Raw genomic sequence first — 27,598 nt, forward strand, 5'->3', positions numbered from 1 at the left:
CTTTGCCTAATTTTTTACTAGATTATTTGTTTGTTTTTTCTATTTATAAGAATCCCTGTTTCTTTAGTGGCAACACCACTCCATATCACACAGAATAGTAATAATAGCTACCATTTATTGCCTAGGTGCTATAAGCCAGGTATTGAGACATTTGCATTGCATACGATATCTCATTAAATCCTCGGGAACATCTGATTCCTATTTCTTCATCAATCTAAATATCTAAATAGTCATCAAGCACTATTAGTTCACAAATTTGATCCAAACTGTTCCTTCCTCCTCCAGTGCCATTTAGAACATTACACGCTGCCCGGGACTAATGAGATGTCCTCTAAACTGAACTCTGTAATTCCAGATGGCTTTGCTGCTTTCCAATACCATTTTTGTTTCGTTTCGTTTTTGAGACGGAGTCTCGGAGTCTCGCTCTCTGTCGCCCAGGCTGGAGTGCAGTGGCCGGATCTCAGCTCATTGCAAGCTCCGCCTCTTGGGTTCCCACCATTCTCCTGCCTCAGCCTCCTGAGTAGCTGGGACTACAAGCGCCTGCCACCTCGCCTGGCTAATTTTTTGGGTTTTTTTTTTTTTTTTTTTTTTTTTTTTTTAGTAGAGACGGGATTTCACCGTATTAGCCAGGATGGTCTCAATCTCCTGACCTCGTGATCCGCCTGCCTCGGCCTCCCAAAGTGCTGGGATTACAGGCGTGAGCCACCGTGCCTGGCCTCCAATACCACTTTTAAAGACACAACTGCCAGAAAAATGATCATTTAGTAATTTCAGAATAGCAGAACCCATAATAATTTTTTTAAAGCTCAAAATATTTGATGGCTCCAGTGACCTCCTGGCCAGTATTCAAAGCCCCCCACAATCTGTCTCTGGTCTAACTTTTCAGCTGTGGGACCCCTACTTCCACTCTTTCCTTTCTCTGCAACCCTGCCTTTACACACACGTTCACACACCCTGCAAACACTTGGCTGTAAGCTCTCATTATACTACTCTTTCACCTGTGTCTTTTTTCACTTAACTCCACAAATCCCAAGCATCTGCTATGTTTCAGGCACTGTTCTCTCGGCATCTCTCTTTCTCTATGCAAATCTTATGGGTTATGTTTCTCCCTCCTACTAAATGATATACCATGGTGGGATTTTCCTTCTATAATCATTAATAATTATTTGTGTATTCAAAAGCTGTGTCATCACCTCTTTGCAGGTACTGTTAGTTCAAGGGCTCATGTTGGGGGAAAAGATTTAGTACTACAGGAGTGTGTGCAAGCAGGAGGTATGTTGAGAACACAGTGTCTTCTCACAGAGATTTTTATAGCCAAGCTGTATGAGAGAGGACGAGGAGACCAGAAAAGGAGGAATAAGTGATAGAGACATATTAACTTTTAAAACCAAGAAAGCTACCCTGTTTCTAAGTTATCTTCTTGGACACACCCATTTTCCTACAGGAAAGAAAGATGTAATGAGGGAGGAAAGAAAACTATGCTTTCCACATGTTATGTAGATGTTATTATTCCCACTTAAAAGATAAGGAAATCCAGGTTTGAGGTTGTGAAACAATCTGCCTAACGTCATACAGTGAGATGATGAAATAATGATGATTCCAACCCAGTCTTTTTGTCTCCAGCATCAATCTTATTTCCTATACACAGGCTGATGGCTAAAGAAAGAAAAAACTGAAACCTTGATTTGGACCGCTTCTATCCTTCACCTCCCAGCCAGGACCTCGCTCAACAGTTCTCACGAATGCCTTCTCAGAATCCCCATGCCAGGATCCCCAGGGGTCCTCTTCAAGCAGCTCGCTCTGACAAATGACTCAGGCACCAGAACAGGAGCTTTCAAAGTGAATATGCTGCATCATAATTTTCTCTGCCTCTCTTGTTTCACTTAAGCAAAGGGAGAGCTTTGCAAGCATGTGGATCCTTCTTGGCCATTACCCTTAGCAACAACATTAATCTTTGAACACTTCACCATCATTTACTTAAGAGCAATGACATGCCCAGAGATATTCCATGACTGATGGCAAAGTTACTAAACATCTAGATTTCCCGATGCATTTTTTTCTTCCTTTCACCCTGTCATTTCCATGTTAAGACAAAAAGTGTTGTTGTTCAGAGGCCTTCCCAGAAATAGCAAGCAGTTATTATTTAGGGAAGTTCAGGCAAGGATTAGAAGAAGTTGCCCTTTTCTGGCATCCTTTGTTACGCCCTGCTCCTACAACCCCACTGTCCCATTCACTAGTTCCTGTCTCTCCTGCTCACTCTTTGACCATGATTCATTCTTCTTACTTAGTTTAGAGTGGGTCAGTTTTAGTAGAGTATTTTATAGTGTTTATCCTCCGCCGTTCCTTCTTTTTCATCTTTTTGCTGCCACATTCTTTTGGCAAACATTTGCTGAGGATCTACTGCGTGCCAGGCTCTGTGCCAGCAGCTGGGCTTCATAATTTCATTTCTGACAATCACAATAGCTTCCAAATGGATATCCCTGCCTTAAGTTTCTCCCCGAATCCATCTACTACATCCTGCTGCCAAACCAATCTGTCTAAACTCTACTTTGTAAACAGTACTCTCCACCCATCTGTCCATGGGATTAAGTCCCTACTTATTAGCTCTCTTGTATCTGTCCTACAGATGCCTTTTAGACTTTTACATTGTGAGGTCCAGGGTGTTCTATTTATTTACTCCCCGGCATGCCATGTGCATTTCCACCTCGGTGTCTCATAGCTCTCTAAATTTTCAAGTCCTACTCCATGTCCACTTAATAAATGTTTGGGGGCAAACTCCATCCCTGGGACAGCAGAGGATGTGGCCTAACTAATACGTTCTAGTTAAGGAGGAGAACCAACTTAACACTTCTACCTAAGAGGAGTCTGAATGTCCCAGCCTTAGGGATGAGAAGCAATACTAACCATGTGACCTTGCTAAATCCTGAAACAAGAATTCCCATCAAATCACTCTTCCATTCACTCAGTCATTCGATAAAATAGTTTTTGAGTATCACCTATATGCTAGGCATCGTGATGAGTGCTAGGGAACAACAGCGAGTAAGACAAACAGGTTCCTGCCCTGATAAAGATTTTAGCCTAGGAAAAAGGACACATTAAACATACAAACAAGTGCAATATGTGAGTAAATAAAATATTAGGTTGGTGCAAAAGTAATCGCAGTTTTTGCCATTAAAAGTAATGGCAAACTGTGATTGCTTTTGCACTAACCTATAATAGAAATGTGGAGTGTTAATGAAAAGAGAAATAAGTATTGTGATGCAGCAAGGTAGGATATGCTACTGGAGACAGGAGGTGCTATCAAAGAAGGTCTCTGAAGAAGAGGCATTTAAGCAGAAATCCAAATGGTGAAGTCAAGCATTCAAAGAGATACTACAGGCTCTTGAACAGCAAGTATACAGACTCACACACACAAACACACACACACACACACACACACACACTCCCAAAGCCAATGCAGGTCAATAACCTCACTCCTCACAGGCTTTGGTCTTATGTGTAATTCTTTTGTTCAGTGGGGATGTGACAGCCAGCCCCATCTATCATAACCATAATAGCTTCTCTTTTGAGTACACAAACAGCTAAGCCTTTGGTTTGCGGATCTTTAAAATGATTTAAATTTCATCTATATAGTTTTTCTACTTTGCTGTGCTAACACGGTGATTTATTTCCAACTCAAATTTGCATAATATTTCTAGAATCCAACATAGCACCCTGGTGATACTCATCACTCTGTACATTGAAAATAATTGTTGGTTACTTTTTAGAGTTGGTATATACCAGCTCTTTAAAAAATCTGTAAGTTGCTTTCCATACCTCGTTGATTAACTGGATCTTTAGCTACGTAGGCAACATAGTCTGTAGTATCCTATAAAAAAGGGAAAATGACTGTATTTAAAATGGATGAACTGCACTGTTGAAAGAAACATATATTTCGGACATGATACTGAGGCAAGGACTTAAATACAAATGTTTTTATTTAAAGAGACAAGAAAAGCATTGTAAAAGGGAACATAAACAAATATACACTATATAGTTTAACAATTATGGAGTCCATATTCTCTGTCCATTGGGGAAAGAATCAGAAAATTAAAAACTTAGAGGCAGACTGTCATTAAGAATAAAATAGAAAGCAGATAGGGAATATGTTAGGACATATTCTTTAAAAATGGCTAGGGACTATGATGCTATCCTAGATTGAAAGTTGAAGTATCAGGGATTATGCAATCATAAAGGTGACATAAACTAAGATAGGGCATCATGATTTCCTGTTGTCCGAACATATACCACATATATCAGAAAGTAAGTTGACTGAAGAGACATGTTGGATTTTGTGGTTGTTAGCTTGCTTGTATGCAGTGCAAGTTAACTTAAGGGATGATAAAGTGAAAATACAATGAATTTATTTGATCAATATACAGAAAAAGAAAAATCATTTTTTAAAAAAAGAGAACCCCTGAAAAACTTAAGAAGTTCAAAAAGAGATGCACTGCTGACTTTGTAAAAACAAACAAACAAAATGCCACTTGGTAATCCCAGTTTTTATTGAAAACAATAAGCTGATGAATGATAAGGTTTTAATAATTAAAGATGCTTTTTGTTATCTAAGTTCTCAGGAAAAAAATACACACAATGCCATTTGCAGATCAGAAGTATGACTCTCTAGAGGGAAGATGCAATCAACTGGCAGGAAATAAAAGCCCATGTTTGTAATACCCTCAAGGACAATCACTTAATAACCCACAATGAATCACACAGGAAGCGGATCTCAGGGTCAGCATAACTCGTCTTGGGCAATTAAAAAAATAATAATAACACATACCTAAGTAAATTTCTCTTATGCAAAAAGGAAAAAGGTTTTAAATATCCGCTAAATAAATAACGCCATATCTATGGGCTTTGTTTTACGTGAATTTAGAAGGAAAAGCACAATTGCTGGGGACTTTGCCACTCTTATTCAAGTGACGAGGTGGTCTGATGCCAGTCATGCTGTCTGGTAGGTCCAATTATGGGAAAGAGGCGGTGAGACCTCTCCAGACCTCAGTTTCCTCATCTTCAAAACAGCCTCCAACGCTGGTATAGTTCTAAAATTCTACAGCTGTAAACATTTGGGAGAATTTACAGAATGCTAAAAGTAAAGCACAAATAGCAGGGGAAAATATGTTTAAACGTATTTAATTTTTGACACATTCACAATGCATTTTTTAAGTGGAGAAAGTATATATAGCCATAGAGACATTACCAACAAATGTTTTCAGGGCTGACGGATGGAAAACAAGTTAACTGTTTTTGCAAAGAGAGTAAAAATGAGGGCGAGCAAAGGCCAAGAGATGAGAAGACTATTCATTATTTTTGAAATTTTGGAGGAAATCTTGGAGAAAGATTACTATGTTGGACCACAGGGACTTTGAAGTCAGCTTCCTACTCTTGTATGTAGTTCGCCCTAAAGCTGTAAACTATCTCAGTTAGTATCCTAAAACAAATATGGGCATGTGTTAGCAATAGTGGTAGTAGTTACTTCTTGTGACAGTGTGCCAGGCACTGTGCTAACACTAACCACGCATCATTTCACGTAATTCCCACAACACTGTCAGGCAATAGGGATTATCCTCCATTTACACATGAGGACTCTGGAGTTTAGGGAATTTAAATAAATCAAGTCTACTTGACTCCAAAGCCTGGCAGTACATCACACTGCCTCCCCGACCTGATGATAAAACTTCATAGAGATGATTTCTAATGCCAGTGCTTAGGGTGGCTCCAGACTTCTATTTTACTAGACAGGTGCTTTAACCAACTAAGCCATGGCACTGCCGCCAGATTTCTATTTTAAATTTGAATCAACAGGCTTTCTCACCAGCTTCAGAGAGCACAGAGGTGCTCTCAATGCAGCAGGTACAAACCTTCCCCATAGTTGCCACAAATTATTTACTGTTTGTTTTTGATAGGAACGGTGCTTTGGTCAATTTAAAGAACTAAAGGCACGTGAAGAGAGTATGAAAAGATTTAAGATTCTGGAGAACAATAATAGAAATCATTCAGGGCATGCCTTGAGTAAATGAGTGTTTGCACACCAATCTAACATGATGACAACCCTGGAGAAATTTAGGGCAAACACCAATAATTATTTTTCATACTACATGTATAAACACTACTTTAAATCTCTTAAGAAAAGTATTTGAATTCCTTCATGGATGACTGAGCTAGGAAGACGAGAAAGTGCTGGTATTTTTCAGCCCAGATTCAGTTGACCCTCTCTGCCAGCCATCATCCTTGGTGTTGCTAATGAGGCCAGATTACAAGGCTGGATGGAAAAGAGTCCAGAGAGGCTCTTGGGTTCAAATAGCAGCTGCTAAGCACCTGACACCTTGTATGTCCCTTATTTGCTAATGGGAATTCACAATTAGGCATCTGTGGAATTTCTTGGGGAAAAGGTAGAACTCTTAATATTTGGTTTACTTTTAAAAATGGCAGCATCATAGAACTAATATATAATAGTTATTTGAAAATAACTACACCCCAGGCTAAAAGATGAGGAAGTAGTAATGCCTAAAGGGGAAACTGAATAACCATTAATTAGAAAACAAGAGTTTGAAATCCTATGAAGGCTGCTTTTCTTCCATGTGCTTCGTGAGCCAAGATCATGCCACTGCACTCCAGCCTGAGAGACAAGAGTGAGATTACGTCTCAAAAAAAAAAAAGCATGTCTTGGTTTGACATGCTTAAATACTTTGGGTCATTGGTAGCCAATGTGAAGACAAGTAATTATTGAAGTGTTTTTAAGAATTGGCTAATTTAAATAGCATTTACCTACATATTTTATACACAGGTAAGTTACACCAACACCCAAGTGGAAGAACCTGCTTAAATACTTTAGATGCCAGTAAATGAAGCAATGATTACAGAGTAACTTCAGAACTTTACTTCCTTTTGCGATATACAATTATTTCTCCCCCATTGAATATTTAGCAAAAAGTTTAAAACAAATTAAAACTACCATGATATCAGCTGCCAGATTTAGTTTTTAGCATCCTCATATTTTCTTGGGTTTCTAGGTTATCATCCTATCATTGATGACTCTACATTTTATTCCTCAATTAGAAGTGAAAAGTAAATGTGGTGGATAGAAAACAATCAATTGCTAAACTGAATTTTATTGGTTCGTTCCTGAAGGATATAATTTTTTTAAAAGAAATGCTTTGCAGAAAAGAAGGTAATACATTCTAAGAACAAGGTCTGTGTATGTTCCCCTGTTTTCTTGACATTACTGATGTTTAACCATTATGAAAGTCATACTCTGTCCTCTTCTAACCTTTCATCAAAACATATGGAAGGTTAGAAGAGGAAAGAGTACAATAAAAAGACCGATAATGTCACAGAGTGGCAAAAGTATTCTTCTACTTCCTCAGTTTAAACAGATTTGCTTCTTGCTCAGTTGCAGGCTCCCTAGCTTCAAAGCCCCTCTCCTTTTGCTCTGGTCCAGAAATGGTGCAGTAGGGAGTCAAGGAATGACACTCCATTCTGCAAAGTAGGCTTGGAGAAATCCTGTACAATTTCCAGGAAATGAGTACCACATGACCTCTTCTTAGCAGAGAAGAACTACAAGTTCTCTCTCCCCAGCTCAGCATTTCCTCCATGAGCTCCTGCAAACCTGGTTGCTCATTCCAGATTAGACTTAATTGACTTGGTTGATATACCAAGTGCAGTTGATTAGTAAAGTGTGCCAGAAACTCTGTGTTGAGAAGAAATTCTAAGGCAGGATTGAGCAACACATGTGTGACATACTTGCTTTTCATGACCTAGACATTATCAACAAGAAACTTATTAGATGATAACTCCATGGCTAATAACATAATGGAGCACTACTAGTTTCATCTACTAATCCAAACATTTTAAAATTTAATGATAGGAAATATTTTGCCCAAGGCAAATTTTTTATTATCTGCTACATGTAGCTATTCACAGACTGTAATAGTATGTTAGGAAAAGACATGTAGTGGCTAATATGGTTTATGTAAAAGTTATTTCTTTTTATCATCCAGCCCCAAACATCAAGAAGTTATTTTAACTCATAAAAAGAACTTTTGTGAATCCATACTTACAGGATCTCCTCCAGAGGCAAACGAAATAGACTGCATATGATGATTTGCAATAATCTGAAAAACATAAATATGTATGCTAATATGAAGTAATCATTATTTCTAGTTATATACAGTGTAACAGTAATAGACATACATTTGTTTGTTTTGTTTTTACCTGATCAGCATCCCTTTGGAAACCACCCCACCTACGCTGTATAATAATCTCATTTAAACCATGAGATTCTGGTGATTTTGTGATGCCCATCTCACTGCCCTTGCCTACCCAGGTGGAACATTATCTAGGGCTAGCCAATCAGAAAATACCATCTCTCTGGATACAGCAGAGCCAATCAATGTCTTTTGAGAAGAATTGAAATGAATAATAGGAGAGAAAGCATCTCTCTCTGCCATTAAAAACTATGTAAGCCCAAAGCTTCTGGGGGCCATATTACGCTGCCATGTGAGAAAAGTCTGCTGGAATATGAAGTTTTTCTTCTGATGAAAATCAGAACTGAGAACTAAAAATAGGAAAAAAGTCTGCTGGTAACATTTGTTCCATCACTTTAACCAATATATTTCACCTGTCCCTTTATATTTTTGTTTATTTTTGCAAAAGTTAGTTTGAATTTGATTTCAGTCATTCACTACTAAATGTATCCTGAGTAAGGCACTAACATTAAGACTTCTAATATGAATAAGAATCGCCAAGTAAACTGCATTAATCAGCTAAGAAGACTGTCCTTTATTTGAGAGTCTAGGATTGCTTGTTTGGAAACCACAGTATAATGACCATTTGCAGAGCCATATTTGTCATGCTATTTTGAAGGTTCATTAAAACACCAACTATGCAACTATTGACTAATCCTGTTTTCAGAATTGTGTGACAGAATCTACCAAAGCTGATTATATGAGATGACCAAGCAATTCTATTCCTAGATGTATATCCAACACGATTGTGTAAATATGTGCAACAAAAAATATTCTCAAAGAAGATAATAACTGCCCTGTTCATAAAGCCCTAAATTGGAAACAATCCCAACGATGACTATTGTAATATTCAAATGGTGGCATACTATATAGCAACAACATGTTTGTTGAGCAAAAGAAGCCTAATACAAAGAATATATACTGCATGGCTTAATTTATATGAAGTTCAAAACTAGGCAAAATTATGGTATTTGAAATCAGAATAGTGGTTATTTCTGGAGCACAGGAAGAAAGGGCAAACGGTTTTCTGGGATGCTGGAGTTTCTTGATCAGAGTATTGGTTATAAAACTGTTCATTTTGTGATAATTATTATGGACTTATTATCTGTGTACTTGTCTACATTTATATTTCAGTAAAAACAAAGTCAATATACAAAGATCAATGTCATTCCCATATATCAACAATAGTTGGCCGGGCGCGGTGGCTCACGCCTGTAATCCCAGCACTTTGGGAGGCCGAGGCGGGCAGATCACGAGGTCAGGAGATCGAGACCATCCTGGCTAACATGGTGAAACCCTGTCTCTACTAAAAATACAAAAAATTAGCCGGGCATGGTGGTGGGCACCTGTAGTCCCAGCTACTTGGGAGGCTGAAGGAGGAGAATGGTGTGAACCTGGGAGGTGGAGCTTGCAGTGAGCCAAGATCGTACCACAGCACTCCAGCCTGGGCAACAGAGTGAGACTGTCTCAAAAAACAAACAAACAAACAAAAGCCAATTAGACACTGTATTTGGGGGAGAAAGGTACACTTTGTAAGAGTACTTTAGTATAAAACTAATCAGAATCATGTAATGCTTTTTGGAAAACTTCATTGAAGAGTATAAATAAGACCTGAACAAATAGAAAGATATACATCACTTTCACAGATGAGAAGACGGTATGACAAAGGTGTCAATCCTACCCCAGATTAATTTATAAATTCCATGCAATCCCAATAAAAATGCTTCTAAAATTCACATGGAAGAATAAATGTGCAAGAGAGCTAAAGCAAATTTTAAAAGAACAAATGCATAAGAATTCCTTTATCAGATAAGAAATATTATAATATCATATTCAAGATGCCCCTAAATTCATATGAAAGAATAAATGAGCAAGAAGAGTTAGGGCAATTTTTTAAAGAACAAAGACAAAATATTCCTGATCAAACAGCAAGATATGAAAGTGTAGAAATTTCACAAGAATTCAAAGTCTAAAAATAGACTCATGTATTTAAGAACTTTTAGTCTATGATAAATGTGACACCAAGCAGCAGTCAGCCAGAAATTATGTGTCCATGGTGAGGAGAACTAGAGCAGAGGCTCCCAACTCCCCTGGCCACAGACCAGTACCAGTCCGTGGCCTGTTAGGAACCGGGCTGCACAGCAGGGGTGGGCAGTGGGCGAGCGACAGAAGCTTCATGTGTATTTACTGCTGCTTCCTGTTGCTCACATTACTGTCTGAGTTCTGCCTCCTGTCAGATCAACGGTGACGAACGGTGACGTCAGATTCTCATAGGAGAATGAACCCTTTTGTGAACTACGCATATGAGGGATCTACGTTGCATGCTCCTTATGAGAATCTAATGCTTGATGATCTCAGGTAGAGCTGAGGTGGTGATGCCAGCGCTGGGGAGTGGCTGCAAATACAGATTAACAATAGCAGAGAGGTTTGACTGCACAGAGACCATAATAAATCAATTGCTTGCAGACTCATATCAAAACCCTATCAGTAAGTAGCAAGTGACACTTAAGCTGCATCTGGTGGCAGGCTACATAGTGGCAAGTGAGTTGATGTACTTCAGTTTGTACAGCTGCAGCTGATGGCAGGTTTTAAGTCAGAATCTGACGATTTTAGTTTGTGCCTGGCCCGCCCATTATCTTATTTACCACTTCCAGCCATGTCTCTTTCCTGCACCGTGCACTTTCTCAGTCACAGTTTTGGTAAGCCCATTAGCTAACCCTAGCCAAAATGAGTAAAAAACAAACTTCGCTGGAGAGTTTCTTTGAAAAGGGAGAAAGATCCACGATGAGACTGCAGAAGACTTTAAGGCTGCCAACAAAAAGAAAGCTGCATTTAAAAGAAAATACCAAGAGTCCTACTTAAAATGCCAGTTCATTACAACAGGTGATTCACATTCTCCAAGCTCACTTTGTATAATATGTAGCAAGTGGCTGTGTAACAAACCCATGAAGCCTTCTAAACTGCTTTGTCACATGGAGACCAAGCACCCTGCATTAATACTAAGCCTTTGGAGTTTTTCAAAAGAAAACAATGTGAACATAAAGAATAGAAGCAATTATTGAAGGCTACCACTTCATCAAATGTATCTGCACTGGGAGCATCATTCTTAGTGCCTAACCACTTTGCTAAAGCTAAGAAGCCCTTTACTATTGGTGAAGAGTTGATCCTGCCTGCTACTAAGGACATTTGTCATGAACTTTTAGGAGAGGCTGCAGTTCAAAAGGTGGCATGTGTTCCTCTTTTGGGTAGCACCACAACTAGATGAATAGATTAAATATCAGAGGATAATGAGGTACAATTGTTAGAAAGGATTAATGAGTCACCGTGGTACACAATCCAGGTTGATGAGTCTACTGATGCTGACAACAAAGCAACAATGCTTTTTTGAGTATGATATATTTTTCAGGAGGATGTGAATGAGGATACATTATATGCACTTTTGTTGCCAACCAGCACCACAGCTGCAGAACTATTCAAGTCTTTGAATGATTACATATCAGGAAAATGGAATCAGTCATTTTGCATCGGTATACGCATGGGTGAATCAGTTGCCATGACTGGATGGCATTTTGGTTTCACTAATCAGGTCAAAGAGGTCGCTTCTGAATGTGAGTCTATGCACCGTGTCATCCATACAGAAATGATGGCTAGTTGGAAAATGTCACCTGAAGTTAACAACATTTTGCAGTATGTGATTAAAATTATCAACCATATTATACATGACCTTCACTCACATCTGTTTGCACAGCTCTGTGAGGAGATGGACGCAGAGCACACATGTCTTCTCTTATACACAGAAGTGAGATGGCTTTCTAAAGGTAGATCACCGGCCAGAGTTTTCGAGTTAAGAGAGCTGCTGCAGAGATTTCTTTTTAGAAAAACAGTCACCATTGGCGGCACATTTCAGTGACACAGAATGGGTCACAAAACTTGCTTACTTGTGTGACGTATTCAACCTGCTCAATGAACTCTGTCACTTCAGGGAAGAACAACAACTGTGTTCAAGTTGGCAGATAAAGTGGCTGCTTTCAAAGCTAAACTGGAATCGTGGGGGTGACAAATGAACACTGGGATTTCTGACATTTCAAACATTAGCAGAGATTTTGAAAGAGACTGAGCCAGGGTCTTCTTTCTCCCAGCTGGTGCATGATCACCTATCTCAGCTTTCCAGAGATTTTGAGCATTACTTCCTGTATTAGTCAGGGTTCTCTAGAAGGACAGAACTAATGGAATATATATATACACATATATACATATGCACACATATATATACACATATATATATGTAAAGGGGAGTTCATTAAGTATTGACTCACACTATCACAAGGTCCCACAATAGGCCATCTGCAGGCTGAGGAGCGAGGAGAGCCAGTCCAAGTTCTAAAACTGAAGAACTTGGAGTCCGATGTTCGAGGGCAGGAAGCATCCAGTACAGGAGAAAGATTTAGGCTGGGAGGCTAGGCCAGTCTCTTTTCACATTTTTCTGCCTGCTTATATTCTAGCCAAGCTGGCAGCTGATTAGATTGTGCCCACCCAGATTAAGGGTGGGTCTGCCTTTCCCAGTCCACTGACTCAAATGTTAATCTCCTTTGGCAACACCCTCATACACACACCAAGGATAAATAATTGTATCCTCCAATCCAATCAAGTTGACACTCAGTATTAACCATCACACTTCCCATCCACAAAAGACAGAATGGATCTGTGACCCATTTGTGAATAAGCCAGGTGAATCCACTTTGTCCATGCTAGAAGAGGATCAACTGCTTGATATTGCAAATGGCGGTGGCCTTAAAAGTATGTTTGAGACAACTTCAAATCTCCATACGTTCTCGATTAAAGTCAAGGCGGAATATCCTGAGATTGCCACAAAAGTACTGAAAAGTCTCCTTTCATTTTCAACATCCTATCTTTGTGAGGCAGGATTTTCCGCAGTAACAGCAACCAAAATGAGATTACAGAATCCACTGGACATAAGGAACACACCTTGGATGTCACTGTGTCTCATCACCGTCTAGTTGCAGGACTGTCTAGTTGCAGGAAAACAAGCTCAGGGCTCCCACTGATTCTACATTATGGTGAGTTGTATAATTCTACGTAACTACAATGTTATAATAATAGAAATAAAGTGCAGAATAAATGAAACGTGCTTGAATCCTTAAGTATACACAGTCATATAATTCATAGAAGTATATACAACTTAAAAGCAGAGGCTTTTAAGTTGAAGACAGGTAAAACATGTTTTTAAAAAACACACAAAATAGTATTTTGCTATGAATACATAAAGATACATGTAAATGCAAATAAAAAGAATTTAAAGAGTACACGCCGCATTGGTAATAGTGGAAAAATACCTACTCGGAGAAAAGAAATGGGACCAAGTATTTCTTCGCTATAACTAAAAAAAGAAAAAGAAAAAAAGGACAATATATATGTCGTTTGTGAATTTAACTTTTTAAATGACAACACTAAAAGGACAGAATGGATTAGTTAATATGCTGATCTGTGGTTATGGATGTTGTCTGGTTTGGAAACGTGGATTTAGAAGTCATCAGCACATAGATAAATTGCCCTGGGGAGGAGGAAGAAGGGAGGGGAGGCACATTAATGTTAGGAGGGCCATGTAAAGTTATTTTCCAGTTTGCTGCATCACAAGCAGCAGTAGGGTTAAGTAACACAGAAACTGTTACGCCTCTTGCCTACAAGGTCCCTAGATACCAAGTTCGAATCGACGGAAACGTAGCTCAAAAAGCGACGCCCACACCCCGGGAAAAACATTGAGCTACGCCAACCACAGTGGCGCGCCAAGCAGGAGGCGGTACCTGAGGACCACGCCTGCGCGCGGGGTTACGCAAGCGCGCAGCCTTTGCGCACGCGCACAAACGCACGGCCGCGCAGCATCTATCTTGCTGGAAGCTTTTTGCCAGAGGTTGAGCGGTTTGCATAATGTCGGAAATGGCCGAGTTGTCAGAGCTGTATGAAGAGAGCAGTGACCTGCAAATGGATGTGATGCCTGGCGAGGGTGACCTACCGCAGATGGAGGTAGGCAGCGGGAGCCGGGAGCTATCCCTGCGTCCCTCCCGCAGCGGGGCCCCGCCACAGCTCGAGGAGGAAGGCCCAATGGAGGAGGAGGAGGCCCAGCCAATGGCGGCGCCAGAGGGGAAACGGAGCCTTGCTAACGGGCCCAACGCTGGGGAGCAGCCAGGCCAGGTGGCGGGCGCAGACTTCGAGAGCGAGGACGAGGGCGAGGAATTTGATGACTGGGAGGACGACTACGACTATCCCGAAGAGGAGCAGCTTAGTGGTGCCGGCTACAGAGTAGCAGCAGCTCTTGAAGAAGCCGACAAGATGTTTCTGAGAACAAGAGAAGCAGCCCTGGATGGCGGGTTTCAGATGCATTATGAGAAGACCCCGTTTGATCAGTTAGCTTTTATCGAAGAGCTTTTTTCACTGATGGTTGTCAATCGTCTGACCGAAGAACTCGGCTGTGATGAGATTATTGATAGAGAGTAGTTACATGCTGTTAAAAGAGGAGGAAACTACTTGAGGAGGGACCCAACTTTCCGCTATCTTTTGGGTTCATTCCAAATAGTTTTGTGCCATTGAAAAACTTGACCTTCAAAAAAATTTGTTTTTCAGAATAGAAGACAATAGGACAGTGACTGCACAGTTGTGAAAAAGGAGGAGAATCATTAAAGAAAAAGGAAAAAAGATTTTAAGACTGTTGAAATCTGTTATCAAGAATGTCCTAAAACACCTATGGCTTTGACTTTGTTATTGATCCAGATTATTTTCCTTGCATTGGGGAAAATATCTTTCGTATTTGTTTGCTGTAAAGATGGTTTTGCAAGAATAAGTCATGACCAAGACAAACTGCCAATACAAGAGCCCACTGATATTAATTATATAATGAGAAAAAATGTATCCAACTAGGACACATATCTTTTGAGTTATTTGGACTGAAAGTTTAAGAAAACTTGGGAAATTCTATTTTGTGATCTAGTCAAGCCATAGTTATCAAAGGCTAAATTTTCAGTGTAAGATAAATGAAGTATTCTTCATTATTCCAAAAGGATGAGTAAACTCAAAGATGTATCACGTGTGCTCTGTATCTTAAGATGTGTTTCCAAGAGCGTCTGAAATTTTGTTTGTACATGTATCTTGATCATTTATAAAGCCACTGTGATCTATAAATCAAGAAAATTCATTGTCATAACCATTTTTAAAAGTCAAAAATTAAGACATCTTTAATTAAAAACTTTCAAATCTAGACACTAAATGTGTGTGAATGTACAATGAAACCATTGCTCACGCTGTTATATACTAGAGAAATTTTGTTTTGCTTGCTGTTTTAATTTGACAGGTGAAATACTTTAGTTGAACTTCATATTGTAAGAACTGTTAATAAAAAGTTGTCAAGTAAAAAGCCCTATATCTAAAAAGACTTTATGAACAGTTATTCTATCAACTTTTAAAGGTTTTAAACCTACCCAGAAATTACTTTGGTATCTGAAGTTTCCCTCTGTCTCCTCCTCTAATTAAGCTTGTTATTTGTTATGCACCAGCATTGGAGATAATAAAATTTCTTGTTCTGTGTATTTTGTTTGGCTAATAATATTGCATACATACTTTATACTAGTTTTTATTGTATGTGTTAACCAGTATTAAGGGAAAATAATCCAGCTTCAGCTATCTAATTCACAAATTAATTTCTGGAAATTAAACTTTGTAAATTAAGTTTTTGCCCTACAAGAATTTGCTGGTCTAGGAAAACCTGCCCTATCAATGAGTATGTTGCCATGGTTACCTTACTAAGATGCTGAGGTTCTAGGAGAGTAATGATTACATCAGAAGGCTATGTTCAGCAAAATGAGTGTATCAGCAGGTTTTATCATGATCAGTAAAAAGGTTCCAGATGCTTCTGCTCCATTATAGCAGTAAAGAACGAATATCCAATGCAACAGGACAATTCAGAGCCTTATTTATTTTATGGTCATCCTGCCTTTTGGGAGAGAGATCTGTAAAAGATAGGACTGTGACAAGGATGATCAGAATTGTTCAGACACTAGCTGGGTTGGGAGGGAGAGATGGTGGAAGTAAAGTGTTGGTTCTTAGACTTCTTAATCCTACCACTTCCACTGCTATCTCAATTAGCCTGTAGCTACGGTCAGATGAGTGTGGATAGATAATTAATTTCATGCGTGATGTAAATTAGTTTGGATGGGGGTATGCTAGTGCACAATAAACTGGCTGGTTGTATTTACCTCCAGATGTTTATCTTTACTAGGAAAGGTAAACTCTTGGGAAAAAAAAATCTGACGTCCACAAACTAGAAGGTTGTGATTCTGTTTCTCTCTGGGACTAAGTAGGGCACAAGAGTTGGGGGTGGGAAACACTCCCTGTTACATCTGAAGGCCCATCTTAGGGAGAAAAACCTGGGCTCTGCAATTGGCTCGGTTGTTTTTCAGTCTTAAAAATAGGCAGTAAGCTGAGAGACAATGAAAATTGTAAATACTTATTTGTATTTATTGAGGATAGAAAATTAACATTTTAACACCCCTTTTAGGGGTGTAAAATCATTTGTATTTCCTTTACATGCAGTTACCACAGACAAACCAGACTACTTGGTTAAAATTTGGGTTCTACTATTTGTTAGCTCAGTAACTGGGAAATTAATCTCTCGGGCTTGGGTCCTGAACTGAAAATAGGGACAATTGGATGTACCTTACAAATTGTGAGGACTAAATGAAGATGTGTGTGAGAGTGTGTGTGTGTTTGTGTGTGTGTGTGTGTGTGTGTGTGTGTGTATCTTCATTTAAGGGAACTAGAGAAAGGAGTTCTGGGGAAATTCTAACTGATTTTGCAAGATAGGGGATTTAAAGAAGCTTTTGAGTACACAGTGTGATTAGGGAGAGTTTTGCAAATTTATCCATATGTATTACAAATGTTCGCTTAGATCAGATATCCCATGTTGGCTATCTTCAGGCCACAGATCTATTTTGTTTGGTTCATGCTTATAATTTTAAGAGACCAACATCTCAGTACAGAGATAGCAGCTAAAAATCTAGATTCTTACCTTTTTATTATTATTTTTTTAAAGTAAAAGATCTGGGAGCCTTTGACCTATAGACCTATGTAGCCAAAAACCAAACAGACAAAAAAGCAAACAAACAAACAAAAACATCTGATTCACCTTTAGACAAGGAAGGTGTTCTGTTTGCCAAGTGTCAGTGTTATCTCCCCAACATAGAGGCCAGGTAGCACTTGATATTTATCATTGGGCTTGCACCATTGTTTTTTCTTGTGTTTGCACAGCTTGCGTTACCTACTTGGCCTCTAAATATCTCAAGTTGCCTCTCCTTGTAGAGACTAAAGGATGTCTCAGTTTTTGCCTGTTTTACCTTAACTCTATTACCCTTCTGAATTCAGTATCTGTTAGAGTTGTAGAAATCAGTAAAGAATTAGTGGGAGTGTGAGCTACTGAGACTGACGTTTTTGCTTGAGGCCCTAAAATACTATATTAAAGTATGTCAATAAAGTCTGTCGCTTGAATTTTGAAACAAGGAAATACCTATAACTTACCCTTGCAAAAGTGTATTTTCCCATCCTGAAATATGGTAATATTTAAAAATTGCAAGCATTACATGTTTAATATTTTCTGCCTCTGGAGGTTTGTAAAATATTTTCTGGGAACGAATGGTTATATTCTTGATGTTCTCAGTGACCAAAGATAAATGTGAACTATCTGTTCCATAAATGCTATCATCTATGAATATATCCATAAACTTGAACCTTTGTTTTTAGTCCAAAGTATATCTTAGAAATTAAGTGGGGATGGGGAAAGCATTAATATTTCTTTGTATTTATTTTAGAACTTCCAGTGGTAGCGTTAAGGATTTAATTAATCCTTTTCTTGTGCTGTATCCACAAAGTCTCTAATCTTCGCTGTGTTCATTTCTTAAACATTTTAGTTGCCTTTCTCACAAGACATAAAGCTTCTTGAGTTGAGGCCTCTACAGTGGCACATCTCTCCCACCTTCCAGCCATTTCCCCTAGGCCTGCAGAAAAGCTCAAAATAGTTACTAAAAATCAGCCCTCAGGTCTGAGATAAATGAGATCTTAACTTTGGTCCCCACTCCAGCAGTGGGCTGAATACAACCCCGTTCCATGGCACCAGTGCAGAAAAGATGTGGATTACTTTAAAAGGCACATCATATTACTACAGTTACTGGTAATGAAAATCACCCATTTTCCTCACCTCTGTTTTGCCTGAAAGGTTATGGATGGGTAGTAATACTTTGCCCTAAAGAAGGGTACTGAAGGGGAAAGAGAGACTGAGAATAAACTCTGCCCCACCACATACACCACAATCCCATTCTTCATAAATTCCTCATTCATTTCAGGAACCCCACAGAAAGGGTCATCTTAAAAAATGATCATTAGATTCTACCCAAAAGGCTGTCATTATGATGGCTTCAGCTTTGCCCACTCTTCCTCCCTTACAAAACTCCGAGATAATCTGAGGGCTCCTCTACTTAGTGAGATTTCATAACTAAAAGCATTGAACTTTCGTAGTACCATCCGTGTGAATGAAAACTAAAAATAAATTTTGCATCTACATATGTACTGAAGTCGAAATGTCAGAATGACTGAATGAATGTTTTACCACTCATATGTGTCATGTCTTCCAAGCACAGCCCAAAATGTTATGCTCTCTTTACACCAATAGCATCACCACTCTTGGAAGATCAACCAGGACCCAACTAGACAAGAATTTACTTGTAACTGTTTCATGTTAGCACTTTTCCTCTAAGGTGTTGTATACTACTGCTTAAACAGTGTATTTTATTCTGTTTTTTAATTTAGAAAATAAAATAGCCCTCAAAACCTGTACTTATATGTTACTGATAATTTTATAATCTTATAATATGTTCTTCCTATTAAGTACTGAGTATATGAAAAGGTCTCTGAGAATATTTGAGTAAATAATAATAATAGGTATTATGTGACTGGCACACACTATATAATTTACATCTATTATCTCATTGAATCCTCTAAACAGACCTATGAGACACTTAAAATCCATCCTCTCAGAAACCTTATAAATAAGTACCATAATCCTCATTTCACTGATGAAGAAAACTGAAGCCCAGAGTAGTAGAGTCACTTGCTAGTAAGTGGCAAAGCCAGCATTTCAACCCATATGTAACCTCAGAGCTTTTAGCATGTTATTATTATTAAGTACACATTAAACCTTGATCAACAGCACTCCACACAATAAAACCTTAACTGTAAAGAAACTTGGATCACAACATATTAGACAAAGAGGAAAATCAGATCCTAACACACATACATAACCTGATAGAAGGAATTTAGTTTAAAAAATTAAAAGCAAGCCAAACAAAACGTCCTTGTTAAGGTACATATTTAGCCCAATGCCTACGTAAATTCTACATTTGCTTCAGCAATGCTGTTCTTTGAGAAATGAGGTTCACAATGAAAACTCAGGCACACCACAGTATCATAAATTATTAAGGAAGAAAGCATTATCTTTTATACAATACCATTTTAGAAAGCTTCTCAACTACAAGAATTGGAAGAAAATATTTTCTGCTTAAATTTCAGTTTGCTAGAACACTAACCCTAACATCACCTTTCCCGTTTGTCCCTCATCTGCACCCTGGCCCAACACACAGTCTGTCAGTTGTGATAATGGAATTGCTATCCATTTGGGGAGGGTTGGTGGAGACATCAATGATCAATTTAAGGATATGAGTTGCTAAATGATATTTTCTATGTTCTTTGCACCTTAGTTCTTCATTCAAAGCCAATTAGGTAGGGGCACGTATGTAGGTGGTTACACGCCCCAGTGATGGGTTGGTAATGCTGTTGTTCTAATGATTGTTACGCATAAATCTTCAGCAGATTTTTCCCTTGTGCTGTCTTAAGTTGTAGACATACTCTGTCTAAAACTTTATTCTTTTCATTATCCCCAGGCTTCTCTGGAAAAATAGATATGTTAAACTATAAATGACATTTGTGATCTTACCTGTTGGTTGTCAAGATTCATCAGTGTGAGACTGCATGTTGAGATGGTCAGTTTTATATTCATTCCTGAAAACTGAAGATTACTTTTGCCAAGAACTGTTGATAGGAACTTAACTGGAGGCTTTAAAAATTAAAGAAGAAAAACAAAACACTGTCAGGAATTTTGTCACAGAATGAATGTTAATGTTTTTTAAATGTTAAAAATGAGTCAAAGTCCAAACTCTTCCTTTCTATTTTACCTTATATAAATCAAATGAAAGGGAATGATTTTTATTAAATAAACATGTTTTTAAAATTAGAATGCAGCAAATTCTTTATTAAGTAGTGAAATTTAGGCCCTCAGAACTTTCTCCTAGTTTCTCTCCTCCCCAGGTGCTGGGAGTGGACTCCTGCTTGAATGTAAACAAATTCCTGTGAGAGTTTAGACCAGCTGAACTCTTGCGTCCTTTTCAATACTGCAAATCTAAAAGAAGAAAAATTTGACAATCCACTGAATCTAACGCCACAGAAGGCATTGATGAACTCTCCAATTACACAACTGCTTCCTTCTCTGAAGCCATCCCTGTTCCTCCCTCATCTTTCCCTTGCCAGAGTTAAAAAGTCCTCTCTACTAGTCTAATTGTTACCTTCAGATAATCATGATGCCTGAAATTCTAACATTGGGCATTCTTTTAGGTTAAATTGTTGTTTTCAGAAGGTCCTAATTGTTAAAATGAACAAATATTACTAGGAAGGCGTTAGCCCCTTCCACATTAACTCATTAATAAAGATGATTTACCAGAAATTACTAATAGAGATTTAGAAGAAGATCCTGAGGAAAGGGACATGTTTTTTTGTTTGTTTTGTTTGTTTGTTTGTTTTTTGAGACGGATTCTCATTCCGTCGCCCAGGCTGGAGTGCAGTGGCGCGATCTGGAAAGGGACATGTTTTGATAGAAGTCAAAATTCTGGACCAGGCATTTCTCAAGAAGAGGAGGTGTGGGGGTTTGGTGAAGAATCATGAGAGTAGGGGGTACCCAGGAATTATAAAGAAAAGCACTGGGGTCATATGTCCACAAAGGCATACCAACAGGGGGGCGAGAGGGTGGGCTGGTAGATTTCCTCAGGCAGAAATGCCACTTACTAACTGATGACCTTGGACAAATCACCTTTCTAAGCCTCAATTTCCTTTTATATAAAAAGTGGGGGAAAAAAAACAGTAGCCACATCATAAGGGCTGTTGTGAAGATTAAATAATAACTGGAGAACATTTAGCACAGTATTTGGCTAGGTACATGAGAGCTATTATTATTATTATTATTACTTATTTTTGCCCTTCCCAACATTAAAAATTCTAAGAAATAATTTGAGAGATTTAAATGCTTTGATGGATGCTTGGATTAAGTCCTGAAATCCTCTGCTGGAAAGTGGACCAGTTGATGGAAATCAGTGATTCCTCAGCATATGAATCAATACTTTGAGGCAATCAGTGAAAACACAATTTGTTTCTGTCCTAGTTTTGCTCTCATTTGATTCATTCTGGAGCCATACCAAACTGTTAAACACACACTGTTGAAATTTTTTCTTTTTTTTTTTTTTGAGACGGAGTCTCACTCTGTCGCCCAGGCTGGAGTGCAGTGGCCGGATCTCAGCTCACTGCAAACTCCGCCTCCCGGGTTTACGCCATTCTCCTGCCTCAGCCTCCCGAGTAGCTGGGACTACAGGCGCCCACCACCTCTCCCGGCTAGTTTTTTTTTCGTATTTTTTAGTAGAGACGGGGTTTCACCGTGTTAGCCAGGATGGTCTCAATCTCCTGACCTCGTGATCTGCCCGTCTCGGCCTCCCAAAGTGCTGGGATTACAGGCTTGAGCCACCGCGCCCGGCCGCACTGTTGAAATTTAATGTACAGTTTTATTTTTAATTCCAAGCTCATTCTAAAATGTAGTGCAAACAATGTGAGGAAGGAGCCCTAAACCTCACAGCTATCACCACATCATAAAGCTGACTCTTGGTCTACTTTCTTTGCTTCTTACACGGCTCTGGGCAAAGCGAGAGATTTTGTGTTCCCCGCAGTGATTTTATTAACAGCAAGTTGTTCATTTGCTTCTCTAGAGTTTCTTTTCCATGCTAGTTTAAAAAATATTATTAAGCGGCCAATGCGGTGGCTCACGCCTGTAATCCCAGCACTTTGGGAGGCCGAGGTGAGCAGTTCACAAAGTCAGGAATTCGAGACCAGCCTGACCAACATGGTGAAACCCGTCTCTACTAAAAACACAAAAATAAGCCAGGCGTGGCGGCGCGTGCCTGTAATCCCAGCTACTCAGGAGGCTGAGGTAGGAGAATCACTTGAACTTGGGAGGCGGAGGTCACAGTGAGCCTAGATCATACCACTGCACTCCAGCCTGGGCAATAGAGCAAGACTCTGTTGCTCAAAAAAACAAAAACAAACAAACAAACAAACAAAAAATATATATATGAAATACAAATTAAATTATAACACTATCTCATAGTTGAAAAGCATTTTGTTATCTGTAAAGAACTTTTGTATAAGTCATCTTAATTTTGTTCTCACCATAACCTTAATCTCGTGGGATATGCCCAAAATGTATTTATTATATAGGAGACAAAGTCTTTCATGCCATTATTAGAAATGTCCTAACAGTTAAAAGACCCATGGAAGAGAAAGGAGTGTAAAGCACACAGGATGGGCAGTGAGGCAACTGGAATTCAAGTCCCAGGTGTGATCCTAACTTGTCAAGGGACCTTAGACAACTCTGGAACCCCCTCAATGTCTTTGTTTACAAAACAGGAGTAATACTATCACTTCCATTCTTCCACCTCTAGCCATGGGAGGTCTTAGGAGAATCAAACTTAGTATTAATAATAAAGTATATGGAAATGCACAGTATACGGCGAAGTGCTAACAAACTGTAGTGATTATAATTACTACTTTCAAAATGAATTTTGGCAATTTTGCTACAGGATTTCTTCTTCAAGAAAGAGATAGGGGAGAAACTGTAGACCCCGGCCTTGGGAGAGGTCATTATGGGAATGAGAGGAGAAAGGAACAGAAAGGGGAGGCTGAGGATGGGATACTGACCAACTTTTACAAAAGAGTGGAGGCAGACCTGGCAGAAGTGCTTATCCATATTTTACAAAGAGAAAAGCATTAAGATAGGGAAACATTAATTGACTGTATCTGGGTCAATTTATTGGTACTGACATAGCAGCCTAGCTCTTCTTACTCTATATGGCATAGTCTCTCAGGAATCCCCAGTTCTTTCAGTTATTCATTAACTTTTAGACTTCAAAACTCATAGGAGATCATATAAATAGATAAATCATTTATCCATTAGCACTCCAAACTGCTAATGATGCAGTATCTAACAGACCTAAGGAATCAAACAAAGATCTGACTATATTCAACTGGCCCTACATCGTTTTTTGGCTCTCTCCCTGCAGGGCAGATGCTTGGCAAAAGGGCAGATAACATCGTGATTAAGTGTGTAGATGCTGGACCAGACTACCTGGGCTTGACCTAGCTCCTCCACACACTGACTGGGTCACTGAGCAAGTTACTTAACCTCTTGGGGCCTCAGTTTCCTCATCTGTAAAATGGGGACAAACAATAACACTTGTGGCTAGGTTTTTTGTGATGATTAACAAAGTATAAAAACCACAGCATTCCAAAACTTATGGGATGCAGTGAAAACAGTGAGTGCTAGGAGGAAAAATCATAGATATAAACACTTTTATTAAAAAAGCAGAAAGATCTCAAGTCAAAAACCTAACATTGTAACTTAAGGAACTAGAAAAAAACAAAACCCAAAGCTAGTGGAAGCAAGGAAATCATAAAGATTAGAACAGAGATAAAATAGAGAATAGAAAAATAGAGAAAATTAATTAAACCAAAAGTTGGTTCTTCCAAAAGATCGGCAAAACTGGCAAACCTTTAACTAGATGAATTAAGGCAAAAAAGAGAAAAGACTCAAATTACTAAAATCAGAAATGAAAGTGAAGACATTACTACCAATTCTACAGAAATAAAAAGGATTATAAGAGACTACTGTGAACAATTGTATGCCAACAAGTTGGAGAACCTAGATACAATGGACAAATTGCTAGAATACCTATCAAGACGAAATCATAAAGAAACTGAAAATGTGAATAGGCTTGGTGAGAATATGGAGAAATTAGAATCCTTGTGCATTATTGGTGGGAGTGTAAAATGGTACAGCTGCTGTAGAAAACAGTATGGTAGTTCCTCAAACAATGAAAAAATAGAATAACCACATGATCCAGCAATTCTACTTCTGGGTGTATACCCAAAATAATTGAAAGGAAGGTCTCTAAAAGATTTTGTAACTCACGTTCATAGCAGCATTATTCATAATAGCTAAGCTGTGGAAGCAACCTAGTGTCCATCTACGGAAGAATGGATAAGCAAAATGTGGTCTATACATACAACGCAAAATTATTCAGCTATAAAAAGGAAGTAAATTCCGACATCTGCTATGACATGGATGAACCTTGAGGACATTATGCTAAGTGAATTAAGCCAGTCATAAAAGGCCCAATACTGTATGATTCCACTCATATGTAGTATCTAGAGTACTCAAAATCATAGAGACAGAAAGTAGAATTGTGGTTGCCAGGGTCTGTGGAGATAGGGGACTGGGGAGTTACGGTTTAATGTGTAGAGTTTCAGTTTTGCAAGATGAAAAGAGTTCTAAAGATGGATGATGGTGATGGCTGCACAAAAATATGAATGTACTTAATATCACTGAACTGTACACTTAAAAAGGGTTAAGATGAGGCTGGGAGTGGTGGCTCATGCCTATAATTCCAGCACTTTGGGAGGCTGAGGTGGGTAGATCACTTGAGGCCAGGGAGTTAGAGACCAGCCTGGCCAACATGGCAAAACCTCATCTCTACTAAAAATACAAAAATCAGCCAGGCATGGTGGCACATGATTGCAATCCCAGCTACTCGGGAGGCGGAGGCATTGAGAATTATTTGAACCCCTGGGAGGCGGAGGTTGCAGTGAGCCGCTGGACTCCAGCCTGGGTGACAGAGTGAAACCGTCTCAAAAAAAAAAAAAAAAAGGTTAAGATGGTAAAGTTTATGTTATGGATATTTTACCACAATAAAGTGGAGAGAAAAGAAAAGAAAAGAAAGGGGTAAAGTGCTGGAAAGAGTCCCTGGCACATATTAAGTACTCAATACATGCTAGCTATTGGAGGAAACCAGCTGCTTTTCTGTTTTTCTCTGCAAGTGTACTTTCCGGATAGATGATAGCCAGGTTTGCTTTGTTTTATTTTGGGATGGGGAATCCCTGCTCCTTAGATGAGAAAATCTTGCCTGTTAGTTGGAATCATCCAGTTGAAGCATTCTAATTAGAAATTATGAGAAGCAGGAAGAGGTTAGAGATTACTTTGGAACCATGGGTTCTGTGAAAGAAACTAGTCATAGGGAGTCCTTAATAGAATTTAAGAGCCATTTGTCAGAATGTTTCATATCATGTGGGTTCTCTGAGTCACTCTGGGTGACACTGGTTCAGCCCTATGTAATATAATGAAGAATGATAACCGAAAACAGGGCAGAATGGTATAGAAATAGAACCCTAAGCTGGGAATCTGAAGACTTGGCTTCTACAGCTGGCTCTGACCTTAATCACCCTAGTGACTCAGACAAATACCATCTCTTGTCTCAGATTCAGTTTAGTAGCTGGCAAAATGAAAATGTTAGACCAGAAGATCTCTTTAAAAACCCTTCTCGGCCAGGTGTGGTGGCTCACACCTATAGTCCCAGCACTTTGGGAGGCTGAGGTGGGCAGATCACGAGGTCAGGAGATTGAGACCATCCTGGCTAACACGGTGAAACCCCGTCTCTACTAAAAATACAGAAAAATTAGCCAGGCTTGGTGGCAGACGCCTGTAGTCCCAGCTACTCAGGAGGCTGAGGCAGGAGAATGGCGTGAACCTGGGAGGCGGAGCTTGCAGTGAGCCAAGATTGCGCCACTACACTCCAGCCTGGGCGACAGAGCGAGACTCCGTCTCAAAAACAAAAAACAAAAAAACAAAAAGCCAAACAAAACAAAAAAACCCCTACACTTAAACAGTCTGCAATTCTATATGATTTATATAGTTATCTTAAGAGCTTTTGCATCGGCCCTTTGGACTTTTCAAACCAACAAAATATTCTAGGGCTCATAGCTTAATAGCAATAATACTAGCTACCATTAACACAGAAAGTGTAATAGATGCCAGACGCTGTGGCAGGTAGTATGTAGACATCACTTCATTTATTTCTTACATAACCCTATAAAGTAAGTGCTATTTTCTCCCATTTTACAGATGAGTAAACCAAGGATCCAAGAGGTTAAGTGACTTGTCCAAGAGTACACCGTTTGTTGGTGGCTGAGGCAGGACTTCAATCCAAGTCTGTCTAACATCAAAACTTTCGCTTTCTTTCCACAGGGAAAGCTACTCTACCCATGCGTTATTACCTCACCTTTACCGCTATCCATATTTATACTAGAAAACAGGCCAGGAAGCCTAAAAGGTCTAAAATGTTGTAATGCAGAATACATACATTATAAAATGTGGAAACTGGAAGGCACTAAACTGGTCATTTAGTTCAACTCCCTAACTCCACACTCCACAGGAAATAAGAACGGAGTCTCAGCAAGATGAGATTCCATGCTCCCTGGTCAGTAAGAGCCAAGTCCAGCACCCTACATTTCTGACATAAAGCCCAGGGGCTTTCTCCCCTCTGCAGCTGGAGGCATCGCCACATCAGACAGCGTCAGGCAACTCGGAAAGATTTGAGGGACAAGAGTAGCTTTGAGTGCAGCTCTGATATCATGCCACCTAATAAAGGCCAGGCTGGACTTTGGGTCATACGGTGGGATGAACTAACAGCAATTTTCATACTCTCTTTGCCATCATGAGGGACACATAAGCAAGAAAACCACCGCAACATTTACCTTTCGCTTTTTAATGGCTCCATTTGCCCCGGGGACAGCTTCACACAGGCGACTTATTGCTTCCCTAAAGAACAGAAACCATACAAATAAAGACTTAGCATACTACCTCCACACAGTAAGTGTTTAAGAAATGTTAGAAATTATCACGACCAAAAAGTACACATACATAATAGTGAGTCCAACACACATGATATTCTCCTAGCCCCACAGGAGGAAATGCTGTACTTACTCCTTCTGCAGGAAAACCTAGCAGCACCCTAATAGTGAGCAATCGCTTCACAACAAGGAGCTCCACT

The 27,598-nt window shown here is 39.2% G+C and overlaps 2 protein-coding genes across 2 annotated transcripts in view; one reads left to right on the plus strand and one right to left on the minus strand.

Annotated features, from left to right (window-relative positions):
* Positions 1-625: 625 nt before the first annotated feature.
* LOC116272729 (SHC-transforming protein 4-like) overlaps positions 626-27,598 on the minus strand; it is a 101,537-nt gene continuing 74,564 nt past the window's right edge. The window contains exons 3-6 of the mRNA XM_031661500.1: positions 27,303-27,366; positions 20,338-20,457; positions 8,103-8,156; positions 626-3,868 (exon numbers count right to left, since the gene is read on the minus strand). Of these exons, the coding sequence (XP_031517360.1) occupies positions 3,788-3,868; positions 8,103-8,156; positions 20,338-20,457; positions 27,303-27,366 (319 nt within the window). The 3' untranslated portion in view covers positions 626-3,787. The remainder of the gene's footprint in view (positions 3,869-8,102; positions 8,157-20,337; positions 20,458-27,302; positions 27,367-27,598) is intronic.
* On the plus strand, positions 13,273-15,886 carry LOC116272730 (EP300-interacting inhibitor of differentiation 1). Its single transcript, XM_031661501.1, has one exon. It carries the CDS (start codon positions 14,235-14,237, stop codon positions 14,799-14,801), a length of 567 nt encoding a protein of 188 aa, XP_031517361.1. The 5' UTR covers positions 13,273-14,234; the 3' UTR covers positions 14,802-15,886.

This window comes from Papio anubis, unplaced genomic scaffold (assembly GCF_008728515.1).
Source record: "Papio anubis isolate 15944 unplaced genomic scaffold, Panubis1.0 scaffold176, whole genome shotgun sequence".
In the NCBI taxonomy this organism is placed as follows: Eukaryota; Metazoa; Chordata; class Mammalia; order Primates; family Cercopithecidae; genus Papio; species Papio anubis.